At 40.5% G+C, this 17127-nt stretch overlaps 1 protein-coding gene across 1 annotated transcript in view; it reads left to right on the top strand.

Annotated features, from left to right (window-relative positions):
- The window catches only part of LOC126298271 (uncharacterized), a 325333-nt gene that overhangs the window by 135731 nt on the left and 172475 nt on the right, over positions 1 to 17127 (top strand). The window contains exon 4 of the mRNA XM_049989571.1: positions 9397 to 9732. Coding sequence (XP_049845528.1) covers positions 9397 to 9732 — 336 coding nt within the window. The remainder of the gene's footprint in view (positions 1 to 9396; positions 9733 to 17127) is intronic.

Raw genomic sequence — 17127 nt, 5'->3', positions numbered from 1 at the left:
CTTCTCCTCGCCCCCCTTCTCCTCGCCCCCCTTCTCCTCGCCCCCCTTCTCCTCGCCCCCCTTCTCCTCGCCCCCCTTCTCCTCGCCCCCCCTTCTCCTCGCCCCCCCTTCTCCTCGCCCCCGCTTCTCCTCGCCCCCCCTTCTCCTCGCCCCCCTTCTCCTCGCCCCCCCTTCTCCTCGCCCCCCTTCTCCTCGCCCCCCCTTCTCCTCGCCCCCCCTTCTCCTCGCCCCCCCCCCTTCTCCTCGCCCCCCCCTTCTCCTCGCCCCCCCTTCTCCTCGCCTCCCCCCTTCTCCTCGCCTCCCCCCTTCTCCTCGCCTCCCCCCTTCTCCTCGCCTCCCCCCTTCTCCTCGCCTCCCCCCTTCTCCTCGCCCCCCTCCTCCTCGCCCCCCCTCCTCCTCCTCCCCCCCTCCTCGCCTCCTCATCTGACGATGACACTGATTCACTGAAATATTCACAGCATTCGCTCCAGCTGAGAGGACTTGAAATTGCTGCTCCGCTTGCACCGTCCGCTCGTCGTAGCCCTCCAGGAAACGAAGCTATGCCCAAGCGATCACATTGCCTTGGCACACTACACCTCTGTGCGTTTTGACCTACCCTCTGTGGCAGGTATTCTGGCTCATGGGGGGGGGGGGGGGGAGGGAAGGGGTTATGTTGCTGGTCCGGGAGTATATCTACTATGATACCATCATATTGCACACTGGCGCCTTCAGGCAGTTGCCGTCCGCATTACTTTCCCCAATTTTACATTTTCCATTTCTACCGTTTATACTCGATCGTCGTCTGCCGTCACCAGGGCAGACATGATGCAAATTATTGCTCAGCTACCTGCATAATTTTTGTTAACTGGAGACTTCAATGCTCACCATCCCCTTTGGGGCTTTCCAGCATCCTGTCCGAGGGGCTCCCTGTTGGCAGACGTTTTCAACCAGCTCAATCTTGTCTGCCTCAATACTGGCGGCCCTACTTTTCTTTCAGACACATCTCACACCTACTCCCATTTAGACCTCTCTGTATGTAGTACCCAACTTACATGCCGGTTTGAGTGGTATGGAATTTCTGAAACTTATTTGAGCGACCATTTCCCGTGTTATCCATCTCCTCCATCATACCCCCTCTCCGTGCTCAACTAGTTGGAACATCTCCAAAGCAGACTGGGGGCTCTTATCTTCCAGGGCGACCTTTCAGGATCAAACCTTCACAAGCTGTGATAGTCAGGCCGCACACCTCACAGAAGTCATTCTCACTGCTGCTGAATATTCCATCCCTCACACTACTTCTTCTCCACATCACATACCGGTCCCCTGGTGGACCGCAGCATGTAGAGATGCTTTACGTGCTCGTCCACGTGCTTTACGCACCTTTAAACTCCACCCTACAGTGGCAAATTGTATCAATAAACGATTACGTGTGCAGTGTCGTCACATTATTAAAGAAAGCAAGGAAGCCAGCCGGGCTGCTTTAACAAGCACCTTCAACAGTTTTACTCCTTCTGTTGTCTGGGGTAGCCTGCGCCGGCTAGCTGGCACTAAGGTCCACTCACCAGTTTATGTCTCGGCGGTCGCGAATGACGTCCTTGTGGCCCCTGAGGATGTCTCCAGTGCCTTCAGCCGCTTTTTCGCAGAGGTTTCGAGCTCCGCTCATTACCCCCCTGCCTTCCTCCCCCGAAAACAGGCAGAGGAGGTTAGGCAACCTAACTTCCACTCCTCGAATTGTGAAAGTTATAATGCCCCATTCACCATGCGGAAACTCGAAAATACACTTGCCCAGTCACGGTATTCATATTCAGATGCTGAAGAACTTTTCTCCTGTGGGTAAAGGTTTCCTTCTTCGTACTTATAATCGCATCTGAATTGAGGGACATGTTCCCGCATGCTGGCGCGAGTCTATTGTTGTACCGATTCCTAAGCCGGGGAAGGACAAGCACTTGCCTCCCAGTTATCGACCCATCTCGCTTACGAGCTGTGTTTGTAAGGTGATGGAGCGAATGGTTAACTCTCTTTTGGTTTGGCTGCTCGAGTCTCGACGCCTACTTACCAATGTACAATGTGGATTTCGTAGGCGCCGCTCTGCTGTTGAGCATCTGGTTACGTTGTCGACCTTCATTATGAATAACTTCTTGAGGAAGCACCCGACCGCGGCTGTGTTCTTTGATTTGGAGAAGGCTTATGACACCTGTTGGAGGGCGGGCATTCTCCGCACCATGCATACATGGGGCCTTCGCGATCGCCTCCCTCTTTTTATTCGTTCCTTTTTAATGTATCGACAGTTCAGGGTTCTTGTGTGTTCTGTCCTGTCAGCCACCTTTCGCCAGGAGAATGGGGTGCCACAGGGCTCAGTTTTGAGTGTTGCTCTCTTCGCCATAGTGATCAATCTAATAATAGATTGCCTCCCAGCTGATGTATCAGGCTCCCTTTTCGTGGATGATTTTACCATCTATTGCAGTGCGCAGGGTACATGTTTCCTGGAGCACTATCTTCAGCGTTCTCTTTACCATCTTTACGCCTGGAGTGTTGCGAATAGCTGCCATTTTTCTGCAAAGATGGTCTGTATTAACTTCTGGCACTACGGAGAGTTTCTCCCACTGTCCTTAAGACTGGGTCCCGTTGCTCTCCCATTCGTGGAGACAACAACATTTTTAGGTCTTACATTTGACAGAAAACTTAGCTGGTCTCCACACGTGTCATATTGGGCTGCCTGTTGTATCCGTTCTCTAAATTTCCACAGTGTTCTCAGTGTTATGTCGTGGGGAGCGGATCGAACCATCCTACTTCACCTATATTGGTCGATCGTCTGCTCCAATCTGGACTATGGGAGCTTCGTATACTCCTCTGCATGGACGTCCATCTTACGCTGCCTCAACTCCATACAACATCGGGGTTTATGTCTTGCGATCGGAGCGTTTTATACTATCCCCTTCGAGAGTCTTCATGCTGAAGCCGGTGAATTGCCACTCACCTACTGGCGCGATATACTGCTTTGTCATTATGCCTGTCGGCTACTGTCAATGCCCAACCACCCATTGTATCGTTCCTTTTTTTGACGACTCTCTCAACCGTCAATACTGGTTGTATGTCTCTGCCCTGCTACCCCCTGGAGTTCACTTTCATCACCTCATTCAACACCTTAATTTTTCACTCGCTGCAACCTTTAGAGTGGGCAAGAGCCACACTCCACCTTGGCTCCAGGCTCAGGTTCGTGTTCACCTTGACCTCAGATCACTCCCAAAGGAGGTTAGCCCCAGTTGGTTGTACCACTCCCATTTTGTTGAACTTCGTTCGAAGTTCATTAATATGACCTTCATTTATACAGATGGCTTTAAGACCAATGACGGGGTCGGGTGTCCTTTTATTGTCGGGGCACAAAGTTTCAAATACTGGTTACATGGCCATTGTTCGGTCTTCACCGCTGAGCTCTTTGCCCTCTACCAGGCTGTTCTTTACATCTGCAACCACCAACATTCTGCTTATGTCATCTGCTACGATTCTCTGAGTGCCATCCAAAGCATCAGTGATCCATATCCGGTTCACCCTTTTGTGCACCGGTTCCAATGCCCTCTTCAGCAGCTGGTTGACGACGGGTCTCCAGTTAGCTTTATGTGGGTTCCTGGCCATGTTGGTAACCCTGGGAACGAAGCTGCAGATGCCGCGGCCAAGGCTGCAGTCCTCCAGCCTCAGATGGCTTCTTGTTGTGTCCCTTCATCAGATTGTAGCAGCGTCATTTGTTGGCGCATTTTATCGCTGTGGCATGCCGATTGGGTTGCACTTACAGACAACAAGCTTCGGGCCTTGAAACCTCTTCCCGTGGCTTGGACATCCTTCTCACATCCTTCTTGGTGGGAGGAGGTTGTTTTGGCCTAGCTACAAATTGGACACTGCCGGTTCAGCCATCACCATCTGCTGACGGCTGTGGCAGTGCCGTTCTGTCCATGTGGGCAATTGCTGACGGTCCGCCACATTTTAACGTCCTGTCCGGATTTTACTACACTGCATCTTGATATTGGCCTGCCATGTACTCTGGATGCCATTTTAGCGAATGACCCAGGAGCTGCTGCTCGCGTTCTTCGTTTTATCAACTTGACACACTTGTCTAAGGATGTTTGATTATGCTGTTGTTTTTTTAATCCTATGCCTGTTAATACGTCTTTTATAGTGTTGTCCCTTTTAGTTGCTGTTTTAACCTTGTGCCTCGCGTTGCATTCCTAACTTAGTCAGGGCGCTAATGAGTATTGTAGTTGTGCGCCCTAAAAACCACCAAAAAACTGTTGTTCATAAAGGTAGATCATCTTACTGAATGTTGGGAAGGCTGTACAGTCTTGGTGATATGAAACCATGTGTTTTAACATCTTAATGGTCTCTTGAGATATTAAGAAAGAATTTAGGACAGCAGAGGTTTTCTGTGGCACATATGCTGTTGGGCCGTAATCAGTCTTTCTATAGGTAGAATTGCTTAGACCATACGTCTTATCAGCACACAAATTGAGAGGTAACTGTACTGCTGCATTACCTTTGTTGTCAGGATCCTCTGAGGTTTCATAGTGCAAAACATTTTCTCTGTTTAATTCATGCATTGAGGAGGATATTTCAAAAGTGTGTGGTAAGTTTCCCTTCTTGTTTCTTCTGTAGCATCCAAAGGAAGACGCCATCAGCTTCTTCAACACCACTCAAAATACTAATTAAATATGATGCCCTGTGTTGATATAAAATGGAGTTCTTTGTATAATACTGACAGACGTGAAATGTAAATGTGCAGTTAAGTGTGTGTAGGCCACATCAGCACAGTAGCATCCAGAATTCACTAATGAGTTTGAGAAAATCTCTCTTTAAACATACAATAACAATATATTCAGTAGGCAAATAGTAAAGGAAAAACTCGGGAAAAGTCAATTACAATAATGATCACATGATCTATTAATACAGACTTGGGGCTGATTTCTGTTGGCAATAATTCATCATCATTTTTAGCAAGCACAGAAACATTATGATAGCTCCTTAATGGAGAGTATCCATATACTGTAATTAAGGTATCTACCACAAATGGCAATATATTTTGTCCATTGTCCCACATCATCAGAACAGCCCTTGTGGAGTACTAATAGATGAAGTCTTAGTGCCAATGTGATGTAGATCAGTTGGTAAGAAGGCAACCAGGAAAATGGTTAGTCTGGATATGGTTACACTGTTCTGGTCTGTCACATACTGAACATACCAAAATCATGGAAATAATTGTTTTGGTTCATCACATTAGTAAATAGGTATTTATTGTCTGTAGCAGTGGTTGTTAGTTATTACTATTAATGTGCTGTCTGACAAGGAATAGTGAACTACCCTGAAGGAGAAGAAGAAATGAAATAAAACTTTGGGGGTTGGTGTGGGTGCATGCACTGACTTTGTTGGGAAGCATGTTGTCAAGCTGTTGTGTCCACTCCTGAGACAAATTCTCCCACAATTGCTGTGGCTGGTCATTGATCATGGGATACTTGGCATTGGGATGGACTTGACATCAGAGCTGGTCTCCAAATATTCAGTCAGGTATAGATCTGGGGATTTTGCTTGCCACAGGAATTCAATTGAATGAGAGGTAACACATGAGGCAGGCAGGACGCCCATGCCCTGAAGTCTTGCACAGTGGCCCTCACACTAAGATGCCATAAGTACCACCACTGTCCCTCTGGGACCTCCCCCCCCCCCCCCCCCCCCCTCCGCCTCCTCACAGTCAGCACCTACTCACTGACAATCATCTGTGATAGTGCAGAATTGCTGAACACAGATGCAATTTACTAGCAGTCCTGGCTTCCTGGTCATGGCACCACTCCAGACACAGCTGTTGGTCTTAACAAATGCCTGTGCTTGGGGCGGGAATTCCCTAGGCCAGCTGCTGCTGGTTTCCAACTAGTGGTGCAAGGTGACACAGAATGTTTCAGGGTGTCCATTACTACCTCTTGGATGGAAGGTGTAGATGTAAAGGGTTTATGATGATCTTGGCACACAAAATGGTGATCCTCTCTTACAGTACTCAGACGAGGTCAACTGGAAGTTTGACAGGAAGTGTGCCTGTGCTAACATTTCTGTGCCCTCCAACATTGAGCCCCTGTCATGTCTGAATGCCCCATAAATATGGTTATTGTGCAGTTTACTAGCCAACCAAATGGAGAGCCAGAATGAGAAACTTTACAAACTCCATCAGGAACCAATAATGTGGTCTTGCACGAGTATGAGACATCTGTGTTCTTCACTGATCACTCAACATTTTGAACTGTCTCTGCCCCTTATATAACCTGCCAGGCCTGGTAACACTAAACTCAAACAACACTAATGCACACTAGTGGTCATTCTACTTGCTACAGAGAATTAACTGTCATAATTGAAATACCTGCTGATAGTGTGCCCATGTACAAAGTTAAACAGACATGTGATGAAGTCTTGTGGGTACTTCACATTTTTTCAGGTAGTGTACAAATAACTTTCCAGATTGGAAAAAAATTTGAATTAAAGAATTTTAGTTTTGAGGGGAGCGAGATCATATGCGAGTAGTATAAACCGTTCAAGCAATAATATATATTGTCATAACCAGCGATTATTGTAATAATACACAAATGTGATTAATGTGTGAGAGAGGAGGAGTTGCCACATATGTTAAAATCAGTCATAGTGTGAAAAATTTGGAAACTAAAAAGTTTTGTGTAGAGCAACACACAAAAGGATGTGCATGTGAGCTTAAATTAAATAAAGGCACTTTCATAATTGTTGCCTTGTATAGGTCCCCACTGGGAAATTTCCAACTATTTTTGAAAAATTTGGATTCTTTGTTATGCTATCTGTCAGAAAAAGGAAGGAAATTATTGTTTGTGGGGATTTCAATGCAGATTTTCTGAAAGAGTCAGATAGAAAGCTTGACCTTGAAGTATTACTTGGTTCTTTTAATTTGACATCAGTTATTGATTTTCCTACTTGGGTGGTACAGGAAAGCAGCACAGTGATAGATGACGTTTTCATAGACCAAGATAAATTTAATCAAAAAAATTTGTGCTGTTAAGAATGGTCTGTCTTATCTTGATGCACAGTTAAAGTATATGAATACCTCCGTACAGTAATGCAAAACAGTCCTCCAAAATAGTGCATTCCATTAATGTTTTAACACTTCAAAATTTTAGGGAAAGCTTGTAACAGTTAGATTGGGTAAGGTGTACAGAAAACATGATGCTAATTTAAAATGTAACCTATTTTGTGATACCTTTGTGAGCATATTTGAAAACTGTTTCCCTTAGAAAAAAGTGAAATATAATTGTAAGAAACCATGGAAAAAGCCGTGGCTTACTAAGAGCATAAAAATATCTAGTAAACAGAAAAGAGAAATGTATCTTATAGCTAGGAGAAGTAATGATGCCAAAACTGAAACATTATAAAAACTATTGCACTGTATTAAGAAAAGTTATTAAAAAGTCCAGAAGTATGTGCATTATATCTGAGATTAGCACATCTGATAATAAAATTAAAACAATTTGGAATATTGTGAAAAGGGAAACAGGGCAACCGAGAGCACAGGAAGATTGTTCTTCTATCAAACACAATGAAAAGTTTGTTAGCAAGAAGTAAGAAGCAGAAAACACTTTTGATAAACATTTTTTAAATTTTGCAGAGAAAATAGGTTCCAGTAATTCTTTATAAAATGCAAGGCAGTATATGGAAGAGGCACTACCTACACAATTTAATAAAATTGAAATTCATCCCACCTCTCCTACTGAAATTAGGAAAATAATAAATTCACTCAAAAGCAAAAGCTCACATGGAATTGATGGCATTCCCAACAAATAAGTAGGATTCTCAGCCACATATGTAGTAGCTCACTGAAACGGGCAATTTTTCCAGATCGACTGAAATATGCTATTGTTAAACCATTGCATAAAAAAGGGGATATATCTGATGCTAACAACTACTGCCCAATCTCACTTCTGACAGCTTTATCCAAAATTCTTAAAGTAATATATTCAAGAGTAGCATCACATATTTGTAAAAATGAAGTACTAACAAAAGGTCAATTTTGTTTTCAGAAAGGCATTTTCAACAGAAAATGCTATATATACTTTCACTGATCAATATTAAATGCAGTGAATAACTGAACATCACCCATTGGGATATTTTGTGATATCTCAAAGGCTTTGGATTGTGTGAATCATGAAATTCTTCTAGTTAAGCTTAAGTATTGTGGTATGAGTGGGACAGTGCACAAATGGTTTAATTCATACTTAACTGGAAGAATGCAGAAGTTTGAAATTAACAGTGCAGATAGTCTACGAAAACCAGCACAGTCCTCTAACTGGGGAGGTATCAAGAATGGTGTCCCACAGGTTCAGCCTTGGGTCCCTTATTGGTCTTAATATATATAAACGATTTGCAACTCTATATTTGTGAAGATGCAAATTTGGTTCATTTTTCTGATGATACAAGTACAGTAATCACACCCAAGAAGCAAGAATCAGCTGAGGAAATGGCAAATAATGTCTTTCAGAAAATTATTAAGTGATTCTCTGCAAGTGGGCTCTCACTAAATTTTGAGGAAACACAGTTTATACATTTCTGTACAGTAAATAGTATACTACCATTGATAAATATAGACTATGAATGGAAGTCTGTTGCTAAGGTAGAATACTCAAAATTTCTGGGTGTGTGCATTGATGAGAAATTGAATTGGAAGAAACACATCGGTGATCTTCTGAAACGGTTAGGTTCAGCTACTTATGCTATTAGGGTTATTGCAAATTTTGGTGATAAACATATCAGCCAATTAGCCTATTATGCCTATTTTCATTCACTGCTTTCATATGGCATCATATTTTGGGGAAATTGGTCATTAAGAGAGAAAGTATTCATTGCACAAAAGCATGTAATCAGAATAATAGCTGGAGCCCACCCAAGGTCACCTTGCAGACATTTATTTAAGGAACTCAGGACATTCACAGTACCTTCGCAATACATATATTGACTTATGAAATTTATCATTAATAACCCATCCCAGTTCAAAAATAACAGTGAAGTGTGTACTAGAAGAAAGGATGATATCCACTACTCTGGATTAAATCTCACTTTGGCACAGAAAGGGGTGAATTATGCTGCCACAAAAATCATTGGTCATTTGTCAAATAGTTTTAAAAGTCTGACAGATAGCCAACCAACATTTAACAGCAAATTAAAAGAATTTCTGAATGACAACTCCTTCAACTTAATAGATGAATTCTTAGATATGAAGTAGTAAGTGGAAAAAAAATTAATTAATGAATTTATTATTTTGTGTAAAGAAAACTTATTTTAAAGTGACACGTTCCACATCATTACCAAATCCCATGTTCATGATATATGGAACAAGAATTAATGTATGTTTGTATGTATGTATGGATGTAGATACCAGAACAAGATGAAAGCAAGCTCAAGGATTCAGGTGTGACTATGAGCCCTACAAATTGGAAAACTAAAAATTGGGCTGATATTGTGAAGCATGAGAAGCAGCAAGAAATCCCAAGGATACCTGTGGGTCGTGGAGCGTTGAAGAAAGTATTCAATGTGTTAAAGGGAGTAGGAGAAGCGGGTCAAATTGAAGAAAGAAAACTAAGTGTGAGGGCTGAACATAGTCATCTCTCTGATGTCAGGGTAAAGCAGGCAGACATGCAGCAACATTTAAAGCCGAAACAAACCGTGTTTCTCAGAGGAGAGAAAAGGGGCAATCCAGATATGCTTCCGGTGAGTATTGTCATAATATTAAAAATCTGCATAAATTAAAAGCATTTGCTGTATTTAGTTCTAATTGCTGTGGAACATAAATGTCATTGAATAATTAAATACTTAAGTGTTTGGAGGTTCTGCATTCATCAATGTGTGGGGTTAAACTTATGATACTTACCAAGAATTTTTTTTGCAAATAATTGTATGGAGTTGCTTTGGTTTAAGTTTGGGATTAACCTATGGTGCACAAGGGGTCTAGATGCCAGTAAAATTATTATTTTAGAATTATATTATATAGGAAAGAACTTCATAATGTTTTGCAAAATTATTTTTTCACAAAGCTTCCTTTGGTTTGTTAGGCCATCTTCAGGTGACAATTGAATGTCACAACACAGATAAAAATCAGGTGAATGCATGGCTCTGTTATTTCAGACATGTCTGAAATGACACCCTGCAGAACCTGCAGGTGTCACACATATTATTTAAATTTAAGGTAGAAGGAGAGGAAAAGGAAGGAACTAATTATATCATCTGCATTGGGACATGATGCAGAATTAGCACCAATGAAGTGAAAAATCCGTGTCCAACCGGGATTCAAACCCAGCATCTCCTACTTACTAGACAGTTGTGTTAACCACTCTGCCATCCAGACACAGTGTTTATCACAACTGCATGGACCATCTTGACATGCCTCCTGGCTAACCCACGTTCTCACCTACTGCCACCTACCTGCAATCCCCTTCTATGTCCTCCATGCGTGCTACTTTCAGATTCCCACTGGAGGTCAAACGTGACTGAGCTTCTGCACTAAAGGTCGTGGAATCACTGTCCATTGAGAAAATCAAATATACTAATGCACGATGTGTTCTCTTTGACATGTGTAAGAGAAAATATAAAGTTACAGCAATTAGGACACTCAAATACATCCTGCAATATTGAAAATCTGGAATTATACCCATTGTCAACTTACAGCAAAAAAATGTGATATTCCTGCTTATTAATGTATTGTGATTAAAATAATAATCTATTGGAACTGCAATATTGGCTATGAAACATTAACTGCAATCTTGTTCTAGTTAATGTGCACTGCTCATCCCTTAATTAAATATAATGGCCATGAATTGGCAATAGTCCACTTCAAAACAAATATAAAATATATTCATGTATGTGCCTTTGTTAACAAAATGTTGCCACTATGTTATGAAATTTGAATTATCTTTGTATAAAACATCATTACTGCTCCAGTAAGCAGAAGGGTTGTTAATACACTCTGAAGAAAATGATGAAATGCTCATTAACCCAATGATTCTGTCAGTCATTGGGAATGGGCCACTCCAGAGCAATTTTTTAAGCTCTTCGTTTGTATCAGTTACTTGTGATCGACATGAAAATTTATTACTGTGCCATATCTGACAGATGTGGGGTGACACTGTCACCTTTACAGAGAAGTGTATAGTCGAGTAAGGTTGGTGCCAAGTGCAATTTTATGCTGTGCAGCCAGGTGGTGGTCTCCCCTGAAGCTTTCAACAAAGTGGTGTCAGCCACTAACATGCAACAGAAGAAGAAATTGCCATAAATACCATAGACACAAAATCTGCCATGTGTACTTTGCAAACAACATGTTAATTACTAAAATACTTCCATATGGAAGACCTTTCTATCACTGAAGCAAAATTGTTTTTTCCAAAGCAACCCAAACAAGCTGATTTTTCAGTTTTGACAGGAGTATATTTCCTCTTATCTGGTGTTGCTTAAAGGAAGCAATTGTGCAGCCCTTTCTTCTCAGAACCAAGGTATTTTAGTTGTTTATTTCAGGCTGCCTTGTACACTGAGAGAGCATTGACAATGGATATTCTGAAGAGGTACTGTTCCAAACTTCCAGTAATATTTCTCACCCTTTCCCCAGACCTGTTGCATATGACTCAAATTGATCTGAAAAGTCAATACCACTTCTACTTAATGTTGTAGTTACAAATGGCAAGTGGTTTTAATTTCTTCATTCTAGTTTTCTTTCATTCAGGTGGTTAACAGAGATCTGCATTGTTTGATATTGTTGGTACATGTTTTGATGAAAGGACTCTCACATTAAAAGTACTTCTCTATAGTGTTACCATAATGTCATTTTTATCTTTTTTTGCTATCAAATTACTATTATCTAATTTCTTTACTGTGACTCTTATGCTTTGTTCACACACTTCTGAAAACATGATACTTTTGCTGCTCGCGTTCTTCGATTTATCAACTTGACACACTTGTCTAAGGATGTTTGATTATGCTGTTGTTTTTTTAATCCTATGCCTGTTAATACGTCTTTTATAGTGTTGTCCCTTTTAGTTGCTGTTTTAACCTTGTGCCTCGCGGTGCATTCCTAACTTAGTCAGGGCGCTAATGAGTATTGTAGTTGTGCGCCCTAAAAACCACAAAAAAAACTGTTGTTCATAAAGGTAGATCATCTTACTGAATGTTGGGAAGGCTGTACAGTCTTGGTGATATGAAACCATGTGTTTTAACATCTTAATGGTCTCTTGAGATATTAAGAAAGAATTTAGGACAGCAGAGGTTTTCTGTGGCACATATGCTGTTGGGCCATAATCAGTCTTTCTATAGGTAGAATTGCTTAGACCATACATCTTATCAGCACACAAATTGAGAGGTAACTGTACTGCTGCATTACCTTTGTTGTCAGGATCCTCTGAGGTTTCATAGTGCAAAACATTTTCTCTGTTTAATTCATGCATTGAGGAGGATATTTCAAAAGTGTGTGGTAAGTTTCCCTTCTTGTTTCTTCTGTAGCATCCAAAGGAAGACGCCATCAGCTTCTTCAACACCACTCAAAATACTAATTAAATATGATGCCCTGTGTTGATATAAAATGGAGTTCTTTGTATAATACTGACAGACGTGAAATGTAAATGTGCAGTTAAGTGTGTGTAGGCCACATCAGCACAGTAGCATCCAGAATTCACTAATGAGTTTGAGAAAATCTCTCTTTAAACATACAATAGCAATATATTCAGTAGGCAAATAGTAAAGGAAAAACTCGGGAAAAGTCAATTACAATAATGATCACATGATCTATTAATACAGACTTGGGGCTGATTTCTGTTGGCAATAATTCATCATCATTTTTAGCAAGCACAGAAACATTATGATAGCTCCTTAATGGAGAGTATCCATATACTGTAATTAAGGTATCTACCACAAATGGCAATATATTTTGTCCATTGTCCCACATCATCAGAACAGCCCTTGTGGAGTACTAATAGATGAAGTCTTAGTGCCAATGTGATGTAGATCAGTTGGTAAGAAGGCAACCAGGAAAATGGTTAGTCTGGATATGGTTACACTGTTCTGGTCTGTCACATACTGAACATACCAAAATCATGGAAATAATTGTTTTGGTTCATCACATTAGTAAATAGGTATTTATTGTCTGTAGCAGTGGTTGTTAATTATTACTATTAATGTGCTGTCTGACAAGGAATAGTGAACTACCCTGAAGGAGAAGAAGAAATGAAATAAAACTTTGGGGGTTGGTGTGGGTGCATGCACTGACTTTGTTGGGAAGCATGTTGTCAAGCTGTTGTGTCCACTCCTGAGACAAATTCTCCCACAATTGCTGTGGCTGGTCATAGATCATGGGATACTTGGCATTGGGATGGACTTGACATCAGAGCTGGTCTCCAAATATTCAGTCAGGTATAGATCTGGGGATTTTGTTTGCCACAGGAATTCAATTGAATGAGAGGTAACACATGAGGCAGGCAGGACGCCCATGCCCTGAAGTCTTGCACAGTGGCCCTCACACTAAGATGCCATAAGTACCACCACTGTCCCTCTGGGACCTCCCCCCCCCCCCCCCCCCCCTCCGCCTCCTCACAGTCAACACCTACTCACTGACAATCATCTGTGATAGTGCAGAATTGCTGAACACAGATGCAATTTACTAGCAGTCCTGGCGTCCTGGTCATGGCACCACTCCAGACACAGCTGTTGGTCTTAACAAATGCCTGTGCTTGGGGCGGGAATTCCCTAGGCCAGCTGCTGCTGGTTTCCAACTAGTGGTGCAAGGTGACACAGAATGTTTCAGGGTGTCCATTACTACCTCTTGGATGAAGGTGTAGATGTAAAGGGTTTATGATGATCTTGGCACACAAAATGGTGATCCTCTCTTACAGTACTCAGACGAGGTCAACTGGAAGTTTGACAGGAAGTGTGCCTGTGCTAACATTTCTGTGCCCTCCAACATTGAGCCCCTGTCATGTCTGAATGCCCCATAAATATGGTTATTGTGCAGTTTACTAGCCAACCAAATGGAGAGCCAGAATGAGAAACTTTACAAACTCCATCAGGAACCAATAATGTGGTCTTGCACGAGTATGAGACATCTGTGTTCTTCACTGATCACTCAACATTTTGAACTGTCTCTGCCCCTTATATAACCTGCCAGGCCTGGTAACACTAAACTCAAACAACACTAATGCACACTAGTGGTCATTCTACTTGCTACAGAGAATTAACTGTCATAATTGAAATACCTGCTGATAGTGTGCCCATGTACAAAGTTAAACAGACATGTGATGAAGTCTTGTGGGTACTTCACATTTTTTCAGGTAGTGTACAAATAACTTTCCAGATTGGAAAAAAATTTGAATTAAAGAATTTTAGTTTTGAGGGGAGCGAGATCATATGCGAGTAGTATAAACCGTTCAAGCAATAATATATATTGTCATAACCAGCGATTATTGTAATAATACACAAATGTGATTAATGTGTGAGAGAGGAGGAGTTGCCACATATGTTAAAATCAGTCATAGTGTGAAAAATTTGGAAACTAAAAAGTTTTGTGTAGAGCAACACACAAAAGGATGTGCATGTGAGCTTAAATTAAATAAAGGCACTTTCATAATTGTTGCCTTGTATAGGTCCCCACTGGGAAATTTCCAACTATTTTTGAAAAATTTGGATTCTTTGTTATGCTATCTGTCAGAAAAAGGAAGGAAATTATTGTTTGTGGGGATTTCAATGCAGATTTTCTGAAAGAGTCAGATAGAAAGCTTGACCTTGAAGTATTACTTGGTTCTTTTAATTTGACATCAGTTATTGATTTTCCTACTTGGGTGGTACAGGAGAGCAGCACAGTGATAGATGACGTTTTCATAGACCAAGATAAATTTAATCAAAAAAATTTGTGCTGTTAAGAATGGTCTGTCTTATCTTGATGCACAGTTAAAGTATATGAATACCTCCGTACAGTAATGCAAAACAGTCCTCCAAAATAGTGCATTCCATTAATGTTTTAACACTTCAAAATTTTAGGGAAAGCTTGTAACAGTTAGATTGGGTAAGGTGTACAGAAAACATGATGCTAATTTAAAATGTAACCTATTTTGTGATACCTTTGTGAGCATATTTGAAAACTGTTTCCCTTAGAAAAAAGTGAAATATAATTGTAAGAAACCATGGAAAAAGCCGTGGCTTACTAAGAGCATAAAAATATCTAGTAAACAGAAAAGAGAAATGTATCTTATAGCTAGGAGAAGTAATGATGCCAAAACTGAAACATTATAAAAACTATTGCACTGTATTAAGAAAAGTTATTAAAAAGTCCAGAAGTATGTGCATTATATCTGAGATTAGCACATCTGATAATAAAATTAAAACAATTTGGAATATTGTGAAAAGGGAAACAGGGCAACCGAGAGCACAGGAAGATTGTTCTTCTATCAAACACAATGAAAAGTTTGTTAGCAAGAAGTAAGAAGCAGAAAACACTTTTGATAAACATTTTTTAAATTTTGCAGAGAAAATAGGTTCCAGTAATTCTTTATAAAATGCAAGGCAGTATATGGAAGAGGCACTACCTACACAATTTAATAAAATTGAAATTCATCCCACCTCTCCTACTGAAATTAGGAAAATAATAAATTCACTCAAAAGCAAAAGCTCACATGGAATTGATGGCATTCCCAACAAATAAGTAGGATTCTCAGCCACATATGTAGTAGCTCACTGAAACGGGCAATTTTTCCAGATCGACTGAAATATGCTATTGTTAAACCATTGCATAAAAAAGGGGATATATCTGATGCTAACAACTACTGCCCAATCTCACTTCTGACAGCTTTATCCAAAATTCTTAAAGTAATATATTCAAGAGTAGCATCACATATTTGTAAAAATGAAGTACTAACAAAAGGTCAATTTTGTTTTCAGAAAGGCATTTTCAACAGAAAATGCTATATATACTTTCACTGATCAATATTAAATGCAGTGAATAACTGAACATCACCCATTGGGATATTTTGTGATATCTCAAAGGCTTTGGATTGTGTGAATCATGAAATTCTTCTAGTTAAGCTTAAGTATTGTGGTATGAGTGGGACAGTGCACAAATGGTTTAATTCATACTTAACTGGAAGAATGCAGAAGTTTGAAATTAACAGTGCAGATAGTCTACGAAAACCAGCACAGTCCTCTAACTGGGGAGGTATCAAGAATGGTGTCCCACAGGTTCAGCCTTGGGTCCCTTATTGGTCTTAATATATATAAACGATTTGCAACTCTATATTTGTGAAGATGCAAATTTGGTTCATTTTTCTGATGATACAAGTACAGTAATCACACCCAAGAAGCAAGAATCAGCTGAGGAAATGGCAAATAATGTCTTTCAGAAAATTATTAAGTGATTCTCTGCAAGTGGGCTCTCACTAAATTTTGAGGAAACACAGTTTATACATTTCTGTACAGTAAATAGTATACTACCATTGATAAATATAGACTATGAATGGAAGTCTGTTGCTAAGGTAGAATACTCAAAATTTCTGGGTGTGTGCATTGATGAGAAATTGAATTGGAAGAAACACATCGGTGATCTTCTGAAACGGTTAGGTTCAGCTACTTATGCTATTAGGGTTATTGCAAATTTTGGTGATAAACATATCAGCCAATTAGCCTATTATGCCTATTTTCATTCACTGCTTTCATATGGCATCATATTTTGGGGAAATTGGTCATTAAGAGAGAAAGTATTCATTGCACAAAAGCATGTAATCAGAATAATAGCTGGAGCCCACCCAAGGTCACCTTGCAGACATTTATTTAAGGAACTCAGGACATTCACAGTACCTTCGCAATACATATATTGACTTATGAAATTTATCATTAATAACCCATCCCAGTTCAAAAATAACAGTGAAGTGTGTACTAGAAGAAAGGATGATATCCACTACTCTGGATTAAATCTCACTTTGGCACAGAAAGGGGTGAATTATGCTGCCACAAAAATCATTGGTCATTTGTCAAATAGTTTTAAAAGTCTGACAGATAGCCAACCAACATTTAACAGCAAATTAAAAGAATTTCTGAATGACAACTCCTTCAACTTAATAGATGAATTCTTAGATATGAAGT

Source organism: Schistocerca gregaria, chromosome X (genome assembly GCF_023897955.1).
Source record: "Schistocerca gregaria isolate iqSchGreg1 chromosome X, iqSchGreg1.2, whole genome shotgun sequence".
Taxonomy (NCBI): Eukaryota; Metazoa; Arthropoda; class Insecta; order Orthoptera; family Acrididae; genus Schistocerca; species Schistocerca gregaria.
Note: the sequence above shows the minus strand (reverse complement) of the source record. Positions and strands in the feature narration are given on the sequence as shown.